A 17,199-nucleotide genomic window follows, 5' to 3' on the forward strand; every position below is an offset into this window, starting at 1 on the left:
AAGGGAGGCAAAAAAGGGTTATGAGGAACGCATGGCTGCGAACATCAAGATCAGCAACAAGAAGTTCTTCAAGTACATCAAAAGCAGGAAGCCAGCTAGGGAAGCAGTAGGCCCATTAGATGACGAAGGAACAAAAGGTGTGCTAAAAGATGGCAGGGAGATTTCAGAGAAGCTGAATGAATTCTTTGCATCTGTCTTCACCTAAGAGGAGGTGAGGAAAATTCCTGCACCTGAACCAAGCTTCTTATGAGGCGAATCCAAGGAACTAGCGAAGATAGTGGTAGACAAGGAAGAAGTCCTGGCATCCATTGATAAACTAAATGCTACCAAATTCCCTGGCCCAGATTGCATTCACCCAAGAGTTCTTAAAGAGATCAAGCATGAAATTGCTGATTTTCTCACTTTAATATGCAACTTATCCCTGAAATCGGCCTTTATCCCTAAAGACTGGAAGATGGCCAATGTCACATCAATCTTTAAAAAAGGATCTAGTGGGGACCCAGGAAATTACAGGTCAGTCAGTTTGACATCTGTTTCTGGTAAATTAGTAGAATCTATCATTAAAGATAAAATTATAAAACATGTAGAAAAGCAAGACCTGCTGAGGAAAAGTCAGCATGGTTTTTGCAAAGGCAAGTCCTGCCTTACAAACTTTCTAAAGTTCTTTGAGGGTGTAAACAAACATGTGGGTAAGGGGGAACCAGTGGACATTATCTACTTGGATTTCCAAAAGGCTTTTGACAAAGTTCCTCACCAGAGACTATTGAGAAAACTCAGCAGTCAAGGAATAAGAGGAGAAGTCCTCCTATGGATTAAAAACTGGTTGAGAAACAGGAAACAAAGTGTGGTTGTAAATGGGAAGTTCTCACAATGGAGAGATGTAAGGAGTGGTGTCCCCCAAGGATCCGTTTTGGGACCAGTGCTCTTTAACCTATTCATAAATGACCTGGAAGTAGGGGTGGGTAGCGTGGTGGCCAAGTTTGCAGATGATACCAAATTATGGAGGGTGGTGAGAACCACAAAGGATTGTGAAGAGCTCCAAATGAACTTTGAAAAATTAGGTGAGTGGGCTAGGAAACGGCAAATGCAGTTCAATGTAGCAAAATGTAAAGTGATGCACATAGGGGCAAAAAAATCCAAATTTCACAAACACGCTGCAGGGGTCAGTTCTATCAGTCACAGACCAGGAAAGGGATTTGGGTGTCTTAGTTGATAGTTCCATGGGAATGTCAACTCAATGCATGGCAGCTGTGAAAAAGGCAAACTCTATGCTGGGGATCATTAGAAAAGGAATTGATAATAAAACTGCAAAGATTGTCATGCCCTTATATAAAGCAGTGGTGCGACCGCACTTGGAGTACTGTGTTCAGTTCTTCTCAGCAGATCAAAGAGATAGAAAAAGTGCAGAGAAGGGCAATGAGGATGATTGAGGGATTGGAGCACCTTCCTTATGAGGAGAGGCAGCAGCGTTTGGGACTCTTTAGTTTGGAGAGAATACATCTGAGGGGGGATATGATTGAAGTCTATAAAATTATGCATGAGATAGAAAATATTGACAGAGAGAATTTTTCTCTCTTTCTCACAATGCTAGAACCAGGGGGCATACATTGAAAATGCAGGGGGAAGAATTAAGACTAATAAAAGGAAACATTTCTTCACGCAACGTGTGATTGGTGTTTGAAATATGCTGCCACAGGAGGTGGTGATGGCCACTAACCTGGATAGCTTTAAAAGGGGCTTGGACAGATTTATGGAGGAGAAGTCGATCTATGGCTACCAATCTTGATCCTCCTTGATCTGAGATTGCAAATGCCTTAGCAGACCAGGTACTCTGGAGCAGCAGGAGGAGGAGGCCATTGCTTTCACATCCTGCATGTGAGCTCACAAAGGTATCTGGTGGGCCACTGCGAGTAGCAGAGTGCTGGACTAGATGGACTCTGGTCTGATCCAGTAGGCTCTTTCTTATGTTCTTACTTTATATACTACATTACTTCGTATGTTTCTCACTCATCCTGCTTGAAGCATCCAAAAATCTGCTGCTCTCATAATGTATTTTAGTATAATTTTGTTCCACTGGCCCTACAGAATAACATCTTAAACAGCTCACATAACTATAACCAAGTAGCGTAACTTCAGTAGGGTGGACTATTAGTCTGCTTTAAGGTCACGTATTTTAAGGTCAAAAGCAGTCTAGATTTAAACACAACACTAAACTTAGAAAAGAGCAAACCACAGCTGGGACTTTCAGGGCAATGAGAAATACTCTACTGTTACTGAATTAGAAGAACAGTAGGAGTGCTAACTAAATTATGAAGATTCCTGTAATTTAAAAGAAACATGACATTACACAGACAAAAGTGGCTTTTTGATCACTTAATTAAGAAACTAGCAAAAATACCAAGCAGAGAGCAATGATGATTTAGTGATGATGAAATAGTTGCTCTGTAAAAAGCTTTGTTTAATAGCTATTGAACCATCCCACACCACTGAAACCATAAAAAAGGAACAGTGCAAAATGACCAACTAATCTTCTATGTTTGTCTATGCTGAACACATTTTGGAAGAGGGTGCCAAACTCCCACATGCCAGTTGGTGCTCCAGGCAGAAAAGAGACCTCCTGCTAGGACAAAAAGGTTTGATGATAGCCCAAACCAACTTTGACTTTCCACACTCTGACCACAAAGTTCACTCCAGGTCAGAAATGCTGCTCTGTAGAAGGGGCACCTTATCAGCAGGGGCTCTGGGTTCTCCTTAGGCTGTATTTGTCAGTACATGACCAGTCTTAAAAAAGCACCAAACCTAGCTTAATTTTTTTAATGACACCCATTCTTCTTCTTCGATGCCTGTAAACTTGCTATGAGAAAGGTTCCTGAACTCTCTCTAAAGACTGCTTTAGAACACTGCAGCAGAAAAATCAACTTCTTATGTAGAACTATGAATTCAAGCATAGCCCAGTAAATAACAAAAGTGTCTCAGTCTTCCCCATTGACTCTAAAAAGGCAATTCAGGGTTCATTTAACCAAGCAGCTGACATTACTCATGAGCACAGATCTCTTGCTTGAATTGAGCTGTCATTGAACACTGTGTGATAAAAGCATCTGACCTTCACCAAGCTGCTCCATGAACATGGCAGTATCCGAGTGCATCTCATAGTATTTTCATATAACTACCTACTAATGAGGAAGTCTCCACAGTACTTTACCCATTCTGTCAGAGAGAAATGGAATGAGTTTTAAAGTGTGTTTGCTGACCTTGCCAGGGGTTAAGGAAAATTTACAAGGAAATAGCGATGGCTGTATCTGCTTGTCTAAAGCTAGGAAATAGCTGTGTCCTCCTTCATCATTATGATATTTATTTACATGATCATAATCATATCCAAAGAAAAAAAGCCACTTGCTTTAGCATGAAAGTTGTGAGAATGTAAAATGAGAATGTAAAGTCCAGGCATATAAAACTGTGAGATTTTTGGGATGTATAGACTCTTTCTTTATGCTTATGATACAGCAGTAGTACTATTTTTAGGCTCTAGCTGGCTTTTTCAACACTCAATATGGGTGTTTGGCCAAGACAAACCAAAAAGACACTGGTCCCAATTCCTGCCTCATGGTTGCTGTAGGGCAGCTCAACACCTTGGATGCATTAGGTTTTAGGAAGACAGGCAGTTGACTACTTCATAAACGCTTTGATACCAAATTACCACTGAGCAGTCCCAGAAAGCATGTCGCAGGCCTGAAGATGTCTGGCATCTGTTCTTGACAAACCCCCTGGCACATCAAATGAACCAGATGCTGCTTTACCCAAGTACAGTCAAAGCAGTTTCAACACCCAATAATGCAGACAGAGATCTGCTGGAACAGTCCAGAGTTGTGTTCTAGAGTAATTATTTTTTGAAACGAAGTAATAAGACATAATTTAGAAAACATCTTGATTACATTCCCTGTCTTATTAACAGGATAATCAATTTTTGATAATTTAGTATTTACATATCTATATCCATACACAGAGAAAGAGAGAGACAAAACCAATAAGGCCAGAGAAGGCAGTCTTGATTTACTGAGGCTCTTCAAAACCCAACGACAGCATTTCAGCAGTTGCCCGATTTTCCAGCTCCAGTACATAAGGATTATATTCCTCCTCAAGCTTTCTCTTCCAGATTTTAACTAGAAAACATTAGTATGAAAGCAACTTTAGTATCTTTAACTGTTAAATCAAAAGACAGAAGCTGCATATTGGAATGCTCAGAAGGGTAAATGATATTTACTTGAATACAAGACATTTTTCCCCTGGTATGCCATCAACCCCCCCGCCCCAAATGTGTATCTTAAATTCACACACAAGTTACAGTTCAATTTTAAAAACGTATTGTGTATAACATTTTGAGGGGGGTTGTTTTCCATTCAGAATCATTTTTCTAAGTAAATATGACCATAAAAATAAAAGATGGAAATTCATGGAAAACTTTTGCCATCATAGCCTTGAGAATATTGCATTTTGAAAAATCTTGGCTACTAACTTTGGAACTGTTTTATCTCGTACCAAGATTCCAGAACACTCAGCCATTCAAGGACACAAGAATATGCTTCCTCATGTAGGAAGCTGAAGATATTTTGCCAATATAATGGGACCAGTTTTAGAGCAAGGAAAGGAAAGCCCCTCTACTTGTTCAGAACTTTGCTTAGGCTACTGCCAACTGACAGTTAACTATTCCAGAAAATAGCTAAAAGGCTATTTCATTTTTTTGTTCTGTGGGTGCAAAGGATAGCTAGCATGAGCTAGTGCGCTATCATGCACATTTTATTTTTCCCAGCATTCCATAGTACAGGAATCCCCAACTTTTTTGAACCTGCAGGCACTTTTGGAATTCTGATATAGCAAGAGCAGCCACAAAATGGCTGCTGCAGGAAGTGGAGCCAATTATACAATGACTACTACAGTGTAATCAGTGAAGATTCTTCCCTTGTTGTTTCAGCAGCAGCTGCCACTATATTTGCAAAAATCTGCACAGACATTCAGATCTCCAACAGCCAGTCAGATGCCTTGTGGGGCCCCACCCGCTTTCTAAGAACAGGCACCATGTTAGAGATCCCTATGGCACTATAATTGAGATAAGGCATAGATGGTTTCCTTTTGTTCTGCCTAGTGCTTCTAAAAGGGACAAATTTTTTCTGTTTTCCATTTTCACACATTACATACACACACTTTAGCAGCAATTCTTAGATGTCAGAGAGCTTCCCTGTGATTTATATAGTCCCTGGGATTTATACAGTTCTATAGTCACACACAAAATGTCTGTCAAGTTGCCTCTTGAGTGCTTAGGTGAAGTTTCTATTTATATTTTTCTCATTTTATGTGGCCACTCAAATCACTGCATTTTCCAGCTCAGTTTACAACAAGCAAATTGGTTCAGATAATTCTCCATTTAGTTGAGAATCAAGACCAGCATCATCTTGTTTGAAAAGCATACCCATATCAAAAATGGCATATGAAACGAAGACATCAATTTAATTCTAAAACCTAGACAGAAGAGATTGCAGACTGGGAGAAAAAACTCACTGTAATTTGGGACATCCTCATCAGACTCCAGAAAGGGTGCTTTACCAGCATCTTGTATGTTACTCTCTTCGTAATGGGTTTTAGAATGAGTACAATCACTTTCATTTTCTTCACCAGCAGACTCTCGCTGTAGACCTGCAATCATTTCTTTATAGGCCAACCTTGCTTCCATTGTCAGCTCCACCATTTTGTGAAAACAATCCTAATATAAGAAGATATTTAAATATTTTCTATATAAATCTCTTTTAGATTGGTACTCAGCTATCATTTCAGAAGTTTCTTATTAAAATACAACAATGCAAAACCTATCTATTTCCTACCAATGCTCAAGCTTAAGAAAATGAAAAAAATCTTAAACACATTATTAAGAACATTCACTAAGAGACAGTGTCAGAAATGTGCTTGTCAGTCTTGTCTGCCGAGCAACAGGGACTACCCGTTGATCCAAGAAGTGTTTTGCATGAGCTTCTTAGATCCCAGGCTCTGGACCTGCTTATGACTCATGCCAATTTCCTAGATCCACAACAAACTGAGTATTACAATTCCTCTTATGCTACAAGTGCAAAGGTATGTTCTTGCTGAAGGTGGAAATAAAGCTGCCAGCACTGAATGTTGGAAACGGTACAGAACAGAGGAAATTAAATGCTCAGACTGTGGGTGTCTGACTGCAGCAGTATAACAAGTAGAAACCACAAATCTCATATATGACTGGCTGTGATTCAAACTTAGGTTTCTTATGTACATGAAGATATAATTACACATGTCATCTTACCGTAACATGCCTCTGAAGATGCCTGCCATAGATGCAGGCAAACCATTAGGAGCTAAAATTACCAGACCATAGCCACACAGACTGGAAAACCCACAAAAGCCAGCTGATTCTGGCCATGAAAGCCTGCGGCTGAAAATCAGCATGATTTGTATAGACTAATCTTGCAACCACTTTCAACTGCAGAGATCAGTGGAGCCTGTGCAATTGATTTTGTTTCAGATTTGCAGCCTAATCCCACACAATTGAAGTGACTAGTCAATCAGTGCAACAACTATTTAGAAAAGCACACAGTTACTCTCCATAGTCACACTGAACATTGCAGGACCATGCAGACAAGCTGGTATAGCTACAGAATTAAATCCTAACAAGCTGATCCAGATGATCCACCTATACATGATGATGAAATGATGTTAATATGCCAAAACAGACACTGTTGCTGCATGCAAATATAAACAGAAATGCAGGGCAAGAAATCTAATGGACGCAGATCCTAACACATCTCAATACTCTAATTTCTAAAAGTGTTTCAGCTAAAACAAAGCCATGGCAGCACAAGTTGCTAAACAGGAAAAGAATGAAACAGACTGAGGATTGAGTAGTTTCCTTCAGGTTGCACTGCAGATTTCCAATTAGGTCACATTGACTACCAACTGGGGACATAATGGTATGTGCATTTAGATGCACGTGCTTGAACCAGAATTAGTAGCGCATGAAGCATTCCTGCAGAAAATCATTATCTAGTCTATGGCCAATTACACACAATGTGTTTTCTGTGTATGGGAGTGAATGTCCATTGCAGCAAGATTTCTTGTACAGACCTGTTTCTTCAAGCCCCGCTTTCACTTCCATTCTATCCATGGCAAGCGAGACCACTTCTAGCAACAATTTTAATTTGCTTTGCCACCAGAGTGGGACAGATTTGTCAGTGATCACAGCTTTGCCTCAGAGATCTTCCTTCTGCCCAAGGCCAGCCTTCCCTCATCCTCTCATCACTTTGCACACCTTCCCCCAAGCCCCTCCTTCCATGTTTCCAGCTGTTTTAAGTAACAGAAAAGAAACTCACTGACACAATACCGACCTACAATTCTCTTATATTTCAAGATATCGATGTAAAGAGAACTTGGAATTAACAAGCCTCTGGCACCAGCAGCAGGAAGTGTTGTGTGGAGGGGGGCGAGTGGGAGAGAATATTTGCTCTAGGACAGTCCCCTTCTTTATGAACATGTGATCCATGGAACTGCTTTGCTTCTTTCATTTCGGTGGGAGGGATACTTTTGGAACTGTAATATCGAAGTGCTAAAGGCTAAGCCAGCAGTCTCACATGTAATGAGATCTGTGCCTTTAAGAATCACTTGATGGCTAAAGTTAAGAGAACCAGGCCTGGAGAGCTCTCTGAAGAAAACTCCAAGGACAGGAGGAAATGCCTCCTCGTGTGTAAACAGAGAAATGCAAGGAGAGCCTTCTGCAAGTCCACTGCCCAGAGTACCGAGGGAAGGGTTCCATGAGTAATGGGCCTGTGTAACAATAGGAAAATAGGGAATGAGGGAAATGCTAGATGTGACAACCTACAGATATGATTCTACATGAAGCAAGTTTCTCACAGAAAAAAGAGGCAGACAGTAGATTTTCAAACAAACCTATTTGATGCCTCTGAGAAAATAAATGGTTGTTAATAACCCAGAAAATTTCACCAACAACTGCCAAATAGTTAAGCTTTTGTCTTTGTTTTTGATCCAAATGAATTCTATACAAGATTGTGGAAAAAAAAGTTTTGCAAAACTCACCTGAGCACCATCGTAACTGAATATTCCCACCACACTTACAGGAACTGCTTTGTTCAAACAGCGCCCCAGAGCTTTGCGATTGAGAGCAAAGATAAAAGGGATATTCTGTTCGCAAGCAGAGTCAATTATGAGATGCAGAGTCTCATCCAACCCACCTAGTGCAAACATACAAGACAAAGTTAAATGGAGAACAAGATACTGAAACTGCCAACAAACAGAGGAGGTCTTAGTGATTCTAGGACTCTGAGCAAATGTGGAGGCTTGGGCCCCAAGATCACTATCAATCTCCACTGAGCCTTGCCACTAGCCCCACCCCCTGAGTTCAAGCAAGGTATGATGGGTGGGAGCCACTGTGTGATGGGGTGGGAGCCACTGCCAGAAAGCCAGTGGTTCAGTAGCCTCTGCTGAGCTGACAAAAAAAAAATCACGTCTCCTTTCACCATATAGTTATCATGATAGCTCTACATATTCAATAATGGGATCTTTGCTTTATAAACATCTCTCATTACCCAGACCACAAATCATAAATACAGTCTGCGTATGTTTTAGTAAATTCAGATGATCTTTTAAAACACAAGCTTCACCTTTTGACTGAATTTTTTCACAGTTTGGAGAAATTATAACACATTTCAATTTTTTCAACTTCAGGTGTTTCAAGACTTCTCTCAGCCCCATAACAAGCCTGCGTTTTGTCTTGGCCTTGACTGGGTCTTTCTGATACTGGCGGTCTTGGAAACGAACCAGCTCTTTCAAAAGATCAGTTACGCAGATGTCAACCTCCTTACAAAGGACCTGGGTACAGTAACTAAAAAAAAGAACCAACCATTTCAGTAACATGTCAGTTTTTCATCTACTCCATGCAAAAAGAGAAACAGAGTCAGAAAAACACATGGACAGAAGCCGAATACGTCAGGAACAAATCAAAATACTTTATATTTCATACACATTTCTAAACCTTGAAAAAATTAACGGTTTCAGGCACCTTAGCAGAACAACACACAAACTGAAAATCAAAAATATTTATGAAGAATAGCATCTACCTATAAGAAGGCAGGGAAAACCTCAAGAAGGTACACAACAGTTGTGCTCATTAATGATCTATCTGGAAGGCCCACTGGAAAGCCCACTAAATGACATCTAATGAACAAGTGTATACTACCTGTTCATAATTAACAATGAAAATCTGTAGTTTTGCAAATATGTACCACCTTTATACAGCCCAGAAAAATAACTCAGAGTTACATTTATTTTCCAGAACAATACGACATTTGCAATGTATTGCTTTCTGAGTATTTTAGGGTTCAAATAATTTTCCCATTTAAAGACCCAGGCAGGAGTGAGCTTACAGACATAATTCTATATTTTAGTCATGGAAAGGTTGACAGACTCTTGTGGCACATTTCAACTGAGTCTGTTGTAGAAAAACAAAAGGAAGACATTTGGCTCCTTAAAGACAATAAACTCATCAGTCTTTAAAGGTGCCACAAGACTCTGCAACATTTTTTTGAAAATAAACTATTTGAGGCCTTTGATGGCAGTGTGTTGCTTCTTTGCAAGAGAACTGTAGAGACATTAGGGTGCTTACACACAACTAACCACAAACCAATCTGTTCCCCAGCTCCTGACGTGAACATGATACCATGTCCCAGTTACCGGTAGTTATATTTCTGCCATTCAATCTTGGTGGCAGCAAACTGAAGTAACTATTTTCAGGTAAACTTGACTAAATATTTGTTTACCTAATAGCAAGGGCAATAAGACTTGCTTCTGTGCCAAAAGAAGACTGAAGAGTGAGAGGAAGTGATAACTGGTCTTTCCTGTTCTCTGCCATGGTGAGAGCTGCTATTGCAGATGCAGCAGGGACGTAGGTATAGATTTTTTAATGGGGGGTTCGGGGGTGGGGCCACACCCCACCCGCCCCTAGGGCATGGCCACACCTCCCCAAACCCCGCCCCCGGCCCAGCACTTATACAAGCAGCTCTCCGAGGCCGGGGATGGCAGACTCCCCTGCCCTGTCCTCCCTGCCCCCCACCAGCTGGGCTCCCAGCCGGCAGCTAGCAGTTCCTTCTGCCCTCCCCTCTAGACAGAGGAATAGAGGGAGAATGGAGCCCGGTGCAAAATCTGAGTTTTGCGTCCCCACCCCTCGGGCAGCCGCTGCGATGCTGGAATCCACCCCCAAATAGCATCACTTTCAATGGTGTTTAAACTAGAGAGACCAAATTCTCCTTTTAAATCCACCTTAAAGGGAGAATATGGGGTCCCCAGTTAAACAACATTGAAAGTGATGCTGTTTTGGGGTGGATTATCCCCCACCCTGAAACAGCATCACTTTCAATGTGGCGTAGTGGTTAAGAGCAAGTGCATTCTAATCTGGAGAAACCAGGTTTGATTCCCTGCTCTGCCGCTTGAACTGTGGAGGCTTATCTGGGGAATTCAGATTAGTCTATGCACTCCCACACACGCCAGCTGGGTGACCTTGGGCTAGTCACAGCTTTTCGGAACTCTCTCAACCCCACCCACCTCACAGGGCGTTTGTTGTGAGGGGAGAAAAGAAAGGGGAATGTAAGCTCCTTTGAGTCTCCTACAGGAGAGAAAGGGGGGATATGAATCCAAACTCTTCTTCTTCTTCTAAACTGAAGGGGGTGCCGAAGGGGGGTGGATTTAAAAGGAGAATCTGGGCAAATTTGGGGGGTGCCTGCTGTCAGGGGTGCAATTGTTAAGCTAGAAGCACCAAACTTTCAGGGTATCTTTAGGAGACTCTCCTAATGATACCTCCCAGGTTTTGTGAAGTTTGCTTCAGGGGGTCCAAAGTTATGGACCCTCAAAGGTGTAGCCCCCATCTCCTATTAGCTCCCATTGGAAACAATGGAGGATGGGGGCACCCCCTTTGGGCATCCATAGCTTTGGACCCCCTGGACCAAACTTCACAAAACCTGGGTGATATCAGTAAGAGACTCTCTTGATGATACTTCCCAGGTTTGGTGAAGTTTGGTTCAGGGGGGCCAAAGTTATGGACCCTCAAATGTGGAGCCCCCATCTTCTATTAGCTCCCATTGGAAACCCTCTTTGGGAGTCCATAACTTTGGACCCTCTGAACCAAACCTCACCAAACCTGGGTAGTATCATCAGGAGAGTCCCCCAAAGAATCCCTGAAAGATTGGTGCTGCTAGCCTAAAAACTGCGCCCCCTGCAGACCAAAAACAAAAAAAACACTAAAAATGTTTTTAAAACCCACAAACGGGAGGGGGGAGCTTTGGACATGAATGGAGGAGGTTGAACTCGAGAACCTCCCCTGTACCTACGTCCATGAGTTGCAGGTAGGATTCCTCAGCTTTAAATACAGCAACTGTGCCGGCATTTGCTCTTCCAAAGCAAACTCTTAACACAAAATGCATGCAGGTCACAAAGGCTACCTCCCACTTTCCTTCACCTGGACCTATACTCCTCTCAGAACACCCTGAAATGTATGTGAGCCTAGGATTAGGACAAGTAGTCTTCTAAATTCAGTCTCCTGTCATCTAGAAACCATGGGCTGGTATCTGAAAGAATACATCTTTCTATAATGCTGGTCAAAATACTGAGCTATGAAAAAGAAGGCACCAGACAGGAGAGTCACATTTGTCATGCACCTTTTGGCAACTCTTAGCCTCAATCTATCCCAGTGATGGCGAACCTTTTCGAGACCAAGTGCCCAAACTGCAACCCAAAACCCACTTATTTATCATGAAGTGCCAACATGGCAATTTAACCTGAATACTGAGGTTTTAGTTTAGAAAAAAACGGTTGACTCCGAGGCATGCGTTACTCAGGAGTAAGCTTGGTGGTAGTCGGTGGCTTTGCTTTGAAGCAACTGTGCAACTCTTCCAACGGGTGAATTATGACCCTAGGAGGGTTTACTCAGAAGCAAGCCCCATTGCAAGCAACCAAGCTTACTCCCAGGTAAAGGATTGCGCTTTAGTTCTTTGCATGAAAATCAGTGGGGTTTAACAGTGCTTAACAGGGTGACCTACCCTGATTCCCCAAAACTAGGTCTTAGGTTTAATGCTAATAATCGAGCCCAGCTGCCCAGGCCAGCCTAGATGTGTGTGAGGGGGGGCACTCTGTTTGCACGTGCCCACAGAGAGGGCTCTGAGTGCCACCTCTGGCACTCGTGCCATAGGTTTGCCACCACTGATTATCCTTTTTACAGTATGAAACTAATGCCACTGGCCTATCTTATAGGGATGCAAAACTGAAATGTTTTGAATGCTCAAAAGTGATTTATAAATGCTAAGTATTATTATTACAATAAAAATGAACTTCAATGAATTTTTTATTATTCTACATGAGTCTTGTAGAATGAGCCACAGGTTTCCAAACTATGCCTACAGAAATAATGTGGGTTGAAGATCTGAGCACCTTTTCTCCAGTATCTCTTGCCCCGCATGTGACTTCAGGATGCCTCTTATCCAGAGAACCAAACTTCTAATTTCATCACACAATGCAGTTTGCTTACATTGCTCATGTATGAAGTTAATCAAGATACTTGATTTATTGTGAGGGTGTTCAGCTTGTTCCAGTATCTCCTTTCATGGATTGAGAGGTAGATATAACAAGTGATATTCATACTTACTCTCTAAATCTTCTGCTGTGGATCTTGGGAAGGGTGGAATTCAGCTGTGCAGGAACAAGGGAATTTTCAGAGGTGCCACTGACTTCTGTACAGTGCACAGGGACTTCTAAATTATTCTGAGTCACAATTACAAGATCCATAGGGGGTTCTTCTGTAGTCTCTGAAAGTAAAGTTGAATATATACTGGATAACCAAAAGATATGTGGTTTTTGTTTATCAATGTAAGACCCACACTAGACATTTGTCAGTTTTTTTCCCTTTTTGCTGAACAACAGATTGCCAAAATAAAACTGGTATAAAATTAATGTGCACATAAACATTACAAAATAATATTGACAAATCTTTGACAGATTGTTCTCAAGGTATCTTTTGATAAAAAGTAACATTTATAGGGAGAACAGCAATTAAGATTGTTGTATATGCCTTGCTATGACATTGTTTTTAGATACATGCAGTTACAATTTAAGCAACCTTTAAAGATAAAGTAAATTACATCAGTGGGGAAGCTATTCTGGTACGTATGAAATTCAACCAATTACTCAATACATTGAAAGCAGATCAATGCACTGAACACAAAGGTTAAAAAAAAGCAAAGGCCAATAAGAAGAGCTTTTAATGCATCATTCTGTCTTTCAAAATCAGCTGCAAAACATATACTAGACAAAATAATAATGAAGAATGAGAAAAAAGAATGTGTCACATAATATGGCATTTCTTCTAATTTCAAGCATTCAATATTCAGTGCCCCAGAAGTCCTGATATTGAGTGCAGTCAGTATCAGAAACCAGATCAAATTTGGGAAGGAGAAATGAAGATTAAACAGTGACTAGCAGTTTCTGCAGAAAATAAAAACTTGGCTATGTCTGTAATTAAGCTTCAAAGTTGTTAACTGTCATTGTTATTTACTTATGTATATGTATATTATCAAAATCCACAGAGAAATAAAAGAGGATCCCATTTCATAAATAACCCTTAGATTTCAATCTGTGCATACATATTATTTCAATTACAATTTTAAAAAGCAGTTCAACATAACTTTTTAGTGACATTCATTTTCTGTGAAGATAAAAGGTTCCTTGCCTAGAAATGAAAACTAACAGCAATCAGATTCAAATTATACCTGCTTTGGTATCTTGAGAAAGTAGTTCATCTTCAGGAGTAGATTCCATACATTGCTGATCAGCTTTTTTCTCTTTCAGGCTCTCTGTCTGATCCAAAAGGTGTTGCTGTTTCCGCTGTTCTCTCTCTTTCAAAATGATCTTTAAAAAACAACAACTTTGATAAAAAAAAATTCCAAACAAACATTAACCTCCTTCCAGGAAGATCTTCCCACTTGCACAAAGTAACTACCTTCCAATCCTTAATACTAGTGTTCCAATAGAATGCAGGAATTAATACAATTTTGAGTGTGTGAGAATTCTGAATTGCCATATGTCTAACTACTGGAGCTACAAACACTATTCATGGGAATACAAGGTAGGAATTGGAGATCTCCCAGAATGACAACTGATACCAAGACTACAGAGATCAGTTTTCACAGAGGAAATGGGTGGATTCTGTGGCATTGTATCCCTGTGGAATTCCCTTCTCTTCCCAGACACTACCTCAAATCTCTAGGAATTATCCAAGCTGGAGTTGGCAATCCTAGCTGCTAACTGCAGCTGCGCGTTTGGGGGGATAATAGGGACTGTACTGTCTTAAGAAAAAACAGACTCACAATGGCAAACAATAGTTGTCCACAGGAAAGAACTAGTATTATGCTGGGGAAGACTCAATGTTCAGATAATAATTCAAATCATTTTGGATGAATTTAGAAGTAGCTTAATCAAAAGTTGACTTCCCTCACTCCCAAATTTAAATAATACTTGGTCTCAGATATTAGCCTTTAACACATTTTTGCACAGAAATAATTCAAAGACCTTTCTTCACAGGCAGGTATATTTAGCTAAAATTGATTTTGTTAAAGAATGGTAACCTGAATCACCAATTAATATGCAGTAGGGTTTTTTTTCTCATAATTGAAGAAATTTAAAACAAAGCAAAGGCAACACCCAACTCCAGCATAAGACATGTTGATGAGTCGGAGGAATAAGAGTGATTCTAGATGTTGAAGAAAGGTTCCAAGTGAATGCACCTTTTTCAATGACGTTGGCTTTTTTGCCTTGGGGACTTCTCTCTGCTTTCCCTTCTTGACCAAAGGCGAACTGGAGTCCAATGGGTTATGAGGAACCTTTTCTTGGTGTACCTGATGACTTTTTGTTACTGGTGTATAATCCTTTGAAGGCAATGTTACTGCACTACCAACTGAAATAAAAGCAAGTGGGAGTGAAAATTGGGGAAGGCAACATTAACAATTTGAGATATGTCACATGACACCACATTACTGGCAGAAAATAATGACTTGACACAACAGCAGATGAAAGTTAAAGCAGAAAGTACCAAAGCAGGATCACAGATGAATGTCAAGAAAACAAAAGTAATACTATGGGAAAATTACACAACTTTAATTACACAACAATGAAGGAACTGAAGTTTTCTAGATTTTCTGTTCCTTGGTTCCACCATCAACCCAAAGAGACACTGCAACCAAGAAATCAGAAGGAGACTGATACTGGGAAGGGTAGCCATGAAGGAGCTAGAAAAGATCTTTATGTGTAAGGAGGTATCACTGAAGACCAGGACAAAGTCAAATCATATTGTAGTATTCCCCAAATACTACGTATGGATGTGACAGTTGGACAGTGAAGAAAGTTGATAGTAGGAAAACTATTTCAATTTTACATGTGGAATTGAATGAGAGTTTTATGGATACCATGTACTGCCAAAAAGACAAATAAGTGAGTTCTAGATCAACTCAAACACTCCCTAGAAGCTAAAATGACTAAACTGAAGCTACCATACTTTGGTCACATTATGAGACTCACTGGAAAAGACAACAATGCTAGGAAAAGTTGAAGGCAGCAGAAAAAGAGGAAGATCCAACATGAGATGACTCAATCAAGGAAGCCCTGGCACCCAGTTTGCAAGACCAGCAAGGATGTTTACAATAGGACATTTGGGAGGTAATATATTCATAGAGTCCCCATAAGTCAGAAGTGATTCAACATGTTGAAAAAACATACCACTTTTTTTTTAAGGAAAAATGCTCTTAAAATGTATACCTGAAAGCACCACAGGCTTTGGTGATTTCTCTGCATGCTGTTTTTGTTCTAAAGCAGCCAGCATCCCTCCCAAATCCAGCTGCACAGGAAGCTGGCTTTTCTTCCGACTGCTCTTAGAGGACCCCTGAAGGAGGAGTAAGGTATATAAAGTTCTTTCACTTTGGAAAAAAGACTGGTCTGTATCTAGAATGCCTATGACTATGTTTCAGGTTCTCATAAGAAAAAAATTCAAGATGGAAAGAACTGGCTTACCTGTGCTTTGCTTTTTTCTGTTATACTGGATGAAGGTTGTCTGCCCACTTTTCTTCCACGTGGTATATCTGGCTTGGGTGTTGCCAGAAGATTGTGAGGATAACCATCATGAAAGTCATATTCAGAATCCCTGGTTAGGATTACCTTTGAAGTACAGAAATGTAACTAAGTCACCATGAAGTTATATATATTTGATGCTTCCTACTGAACTTTCTACTAAAAGTTCAAATTTGCTAGTCCAAGTTCATTGACTTCAGAAGAAAATTAAGAGTGTCATCCTAAGTGCTGCTGGGACTAAGAAAGGTGGAACTCTGCTTAGAATGACACTGTGAAAACGAGTCTATCAAAGAATACATTATATTCATGCAAGTTAGCAAGCAAACATTAAACTGCTCAGCACCATCATTTTTAAATGTAGATTACAGATGTGGAAATAAAAAAGCATGGAAATTTCTTGCACAACTGGGCTCTCCATTCCCATCTTCCTGCTTCAGATTTTTGACCTTACAAAAACCAACACTTGAGGGTGAAGGGGCTTCCCAAGGTTACGGGTAACACATTGCAGGAAAGCTGGCACCAGAATTGCTGGTTCTCTCTGGCATCAATAAAAGTAAATTCTGCTCTCACCACCAACTGCTTGGAAGCAGCAGTAGGAACGAACTCTGGATGGAAACTGAACAATATAGGATACTGCATTAGATGGATGCTTAGTCTGATCCTCCTTAGTGAATCTGGGACCTGGCCTATTTTACTCTGCAATGTAGATAATGCTGACATAGTGCAGGAGGATTATTGTTCAGGTTACAGAACCAGAGGTTTGGTTTAGAAGGGGTTTGCTGTTCTAGACTTTAATGTTTCCTTAGACCAGGGATGGTCTGTACTCTTGAGGGTACTTAGCACTCCAAACAGTGATTTTAATCCAGAACCACTTCAGTGGCACAATTTATAGTTATAATCACCAACAATCATTAAGGATTTAAGGTGGTGCATGCAGTTGGCCATGCTGAAAGCATCATGCACAAACAAAAATGTGAAGGCCCATTAAAAAACCCTGAAAAGCACAGG

General features: G+C 40.5%; 1 protein-coding gene across 2 annotated transcripts in view; it reads right to left on the bottom strand.

Annotated features, from left to right (window-relative positions):
• Positions 1–3,462: 3,462 nt before the first annotated feature.
• SECISBP2 (SECIS binding protein 2) overlaps positions 3,463–17,199 on the bottom strand; it is a 31,941-nt gene continuing 18,204 nt past the window's right edge. For both annotated transcript variants that reach the window (XM_048503621.1, XM_048503623.1), the window contains 9 exons: positions 16,135–16,278; positions 15,883–16,006; positions 14,856–15,025; positions 13,842–13,980; positions 12,722–12,881; positions 8,694–8,914; positions 8,110–8,264; positions 5,554–5,755; positions 3,463–4,160 (listed from right to left, as the gene is read on the bottom strand). In XM_048503621.1, the coding sequence (XP_048359578.1) occupies positions 4,051–4,160; positions 5,554–5,755; positions 8,110–8,264; positions 8,694–8,914; positions 12,722–12,881; positions 13,842–13,980; positions 14,856–15,025; positions 15,883–16,006; positions 16,135–16,278 (1,425 nt within the window). In that variant the 3' untranslated portion in view covers positions 3,463–4,050. The remainder of the gene's footprint in view (positions 4,161–5,553; positions 5,756–8,109; positions 8,265–8,693; positions 8,915–12,721; positions 12,882–13,841; positions 13,981–14,855; positions 15,026–15,882; positions 16,007–16,134; positions 16,279–17,199) is intronic.

This window comes from Sphaerodactylus townsendi, linkage group LG07 (assembly GCF_021028975.2).
Source record: "Sphaerodactylus townsendi isolate TG3544 linkage group LG07, MPM_Stown_v2.3, whole genome shotgun sequence".
NCBI lineage: Eukaryota > Metazoa > Chordata > Lepidosauria > Squamata > Sphaerodactylidae > Sphaerodactylus > Sphaerodactylus townsendi.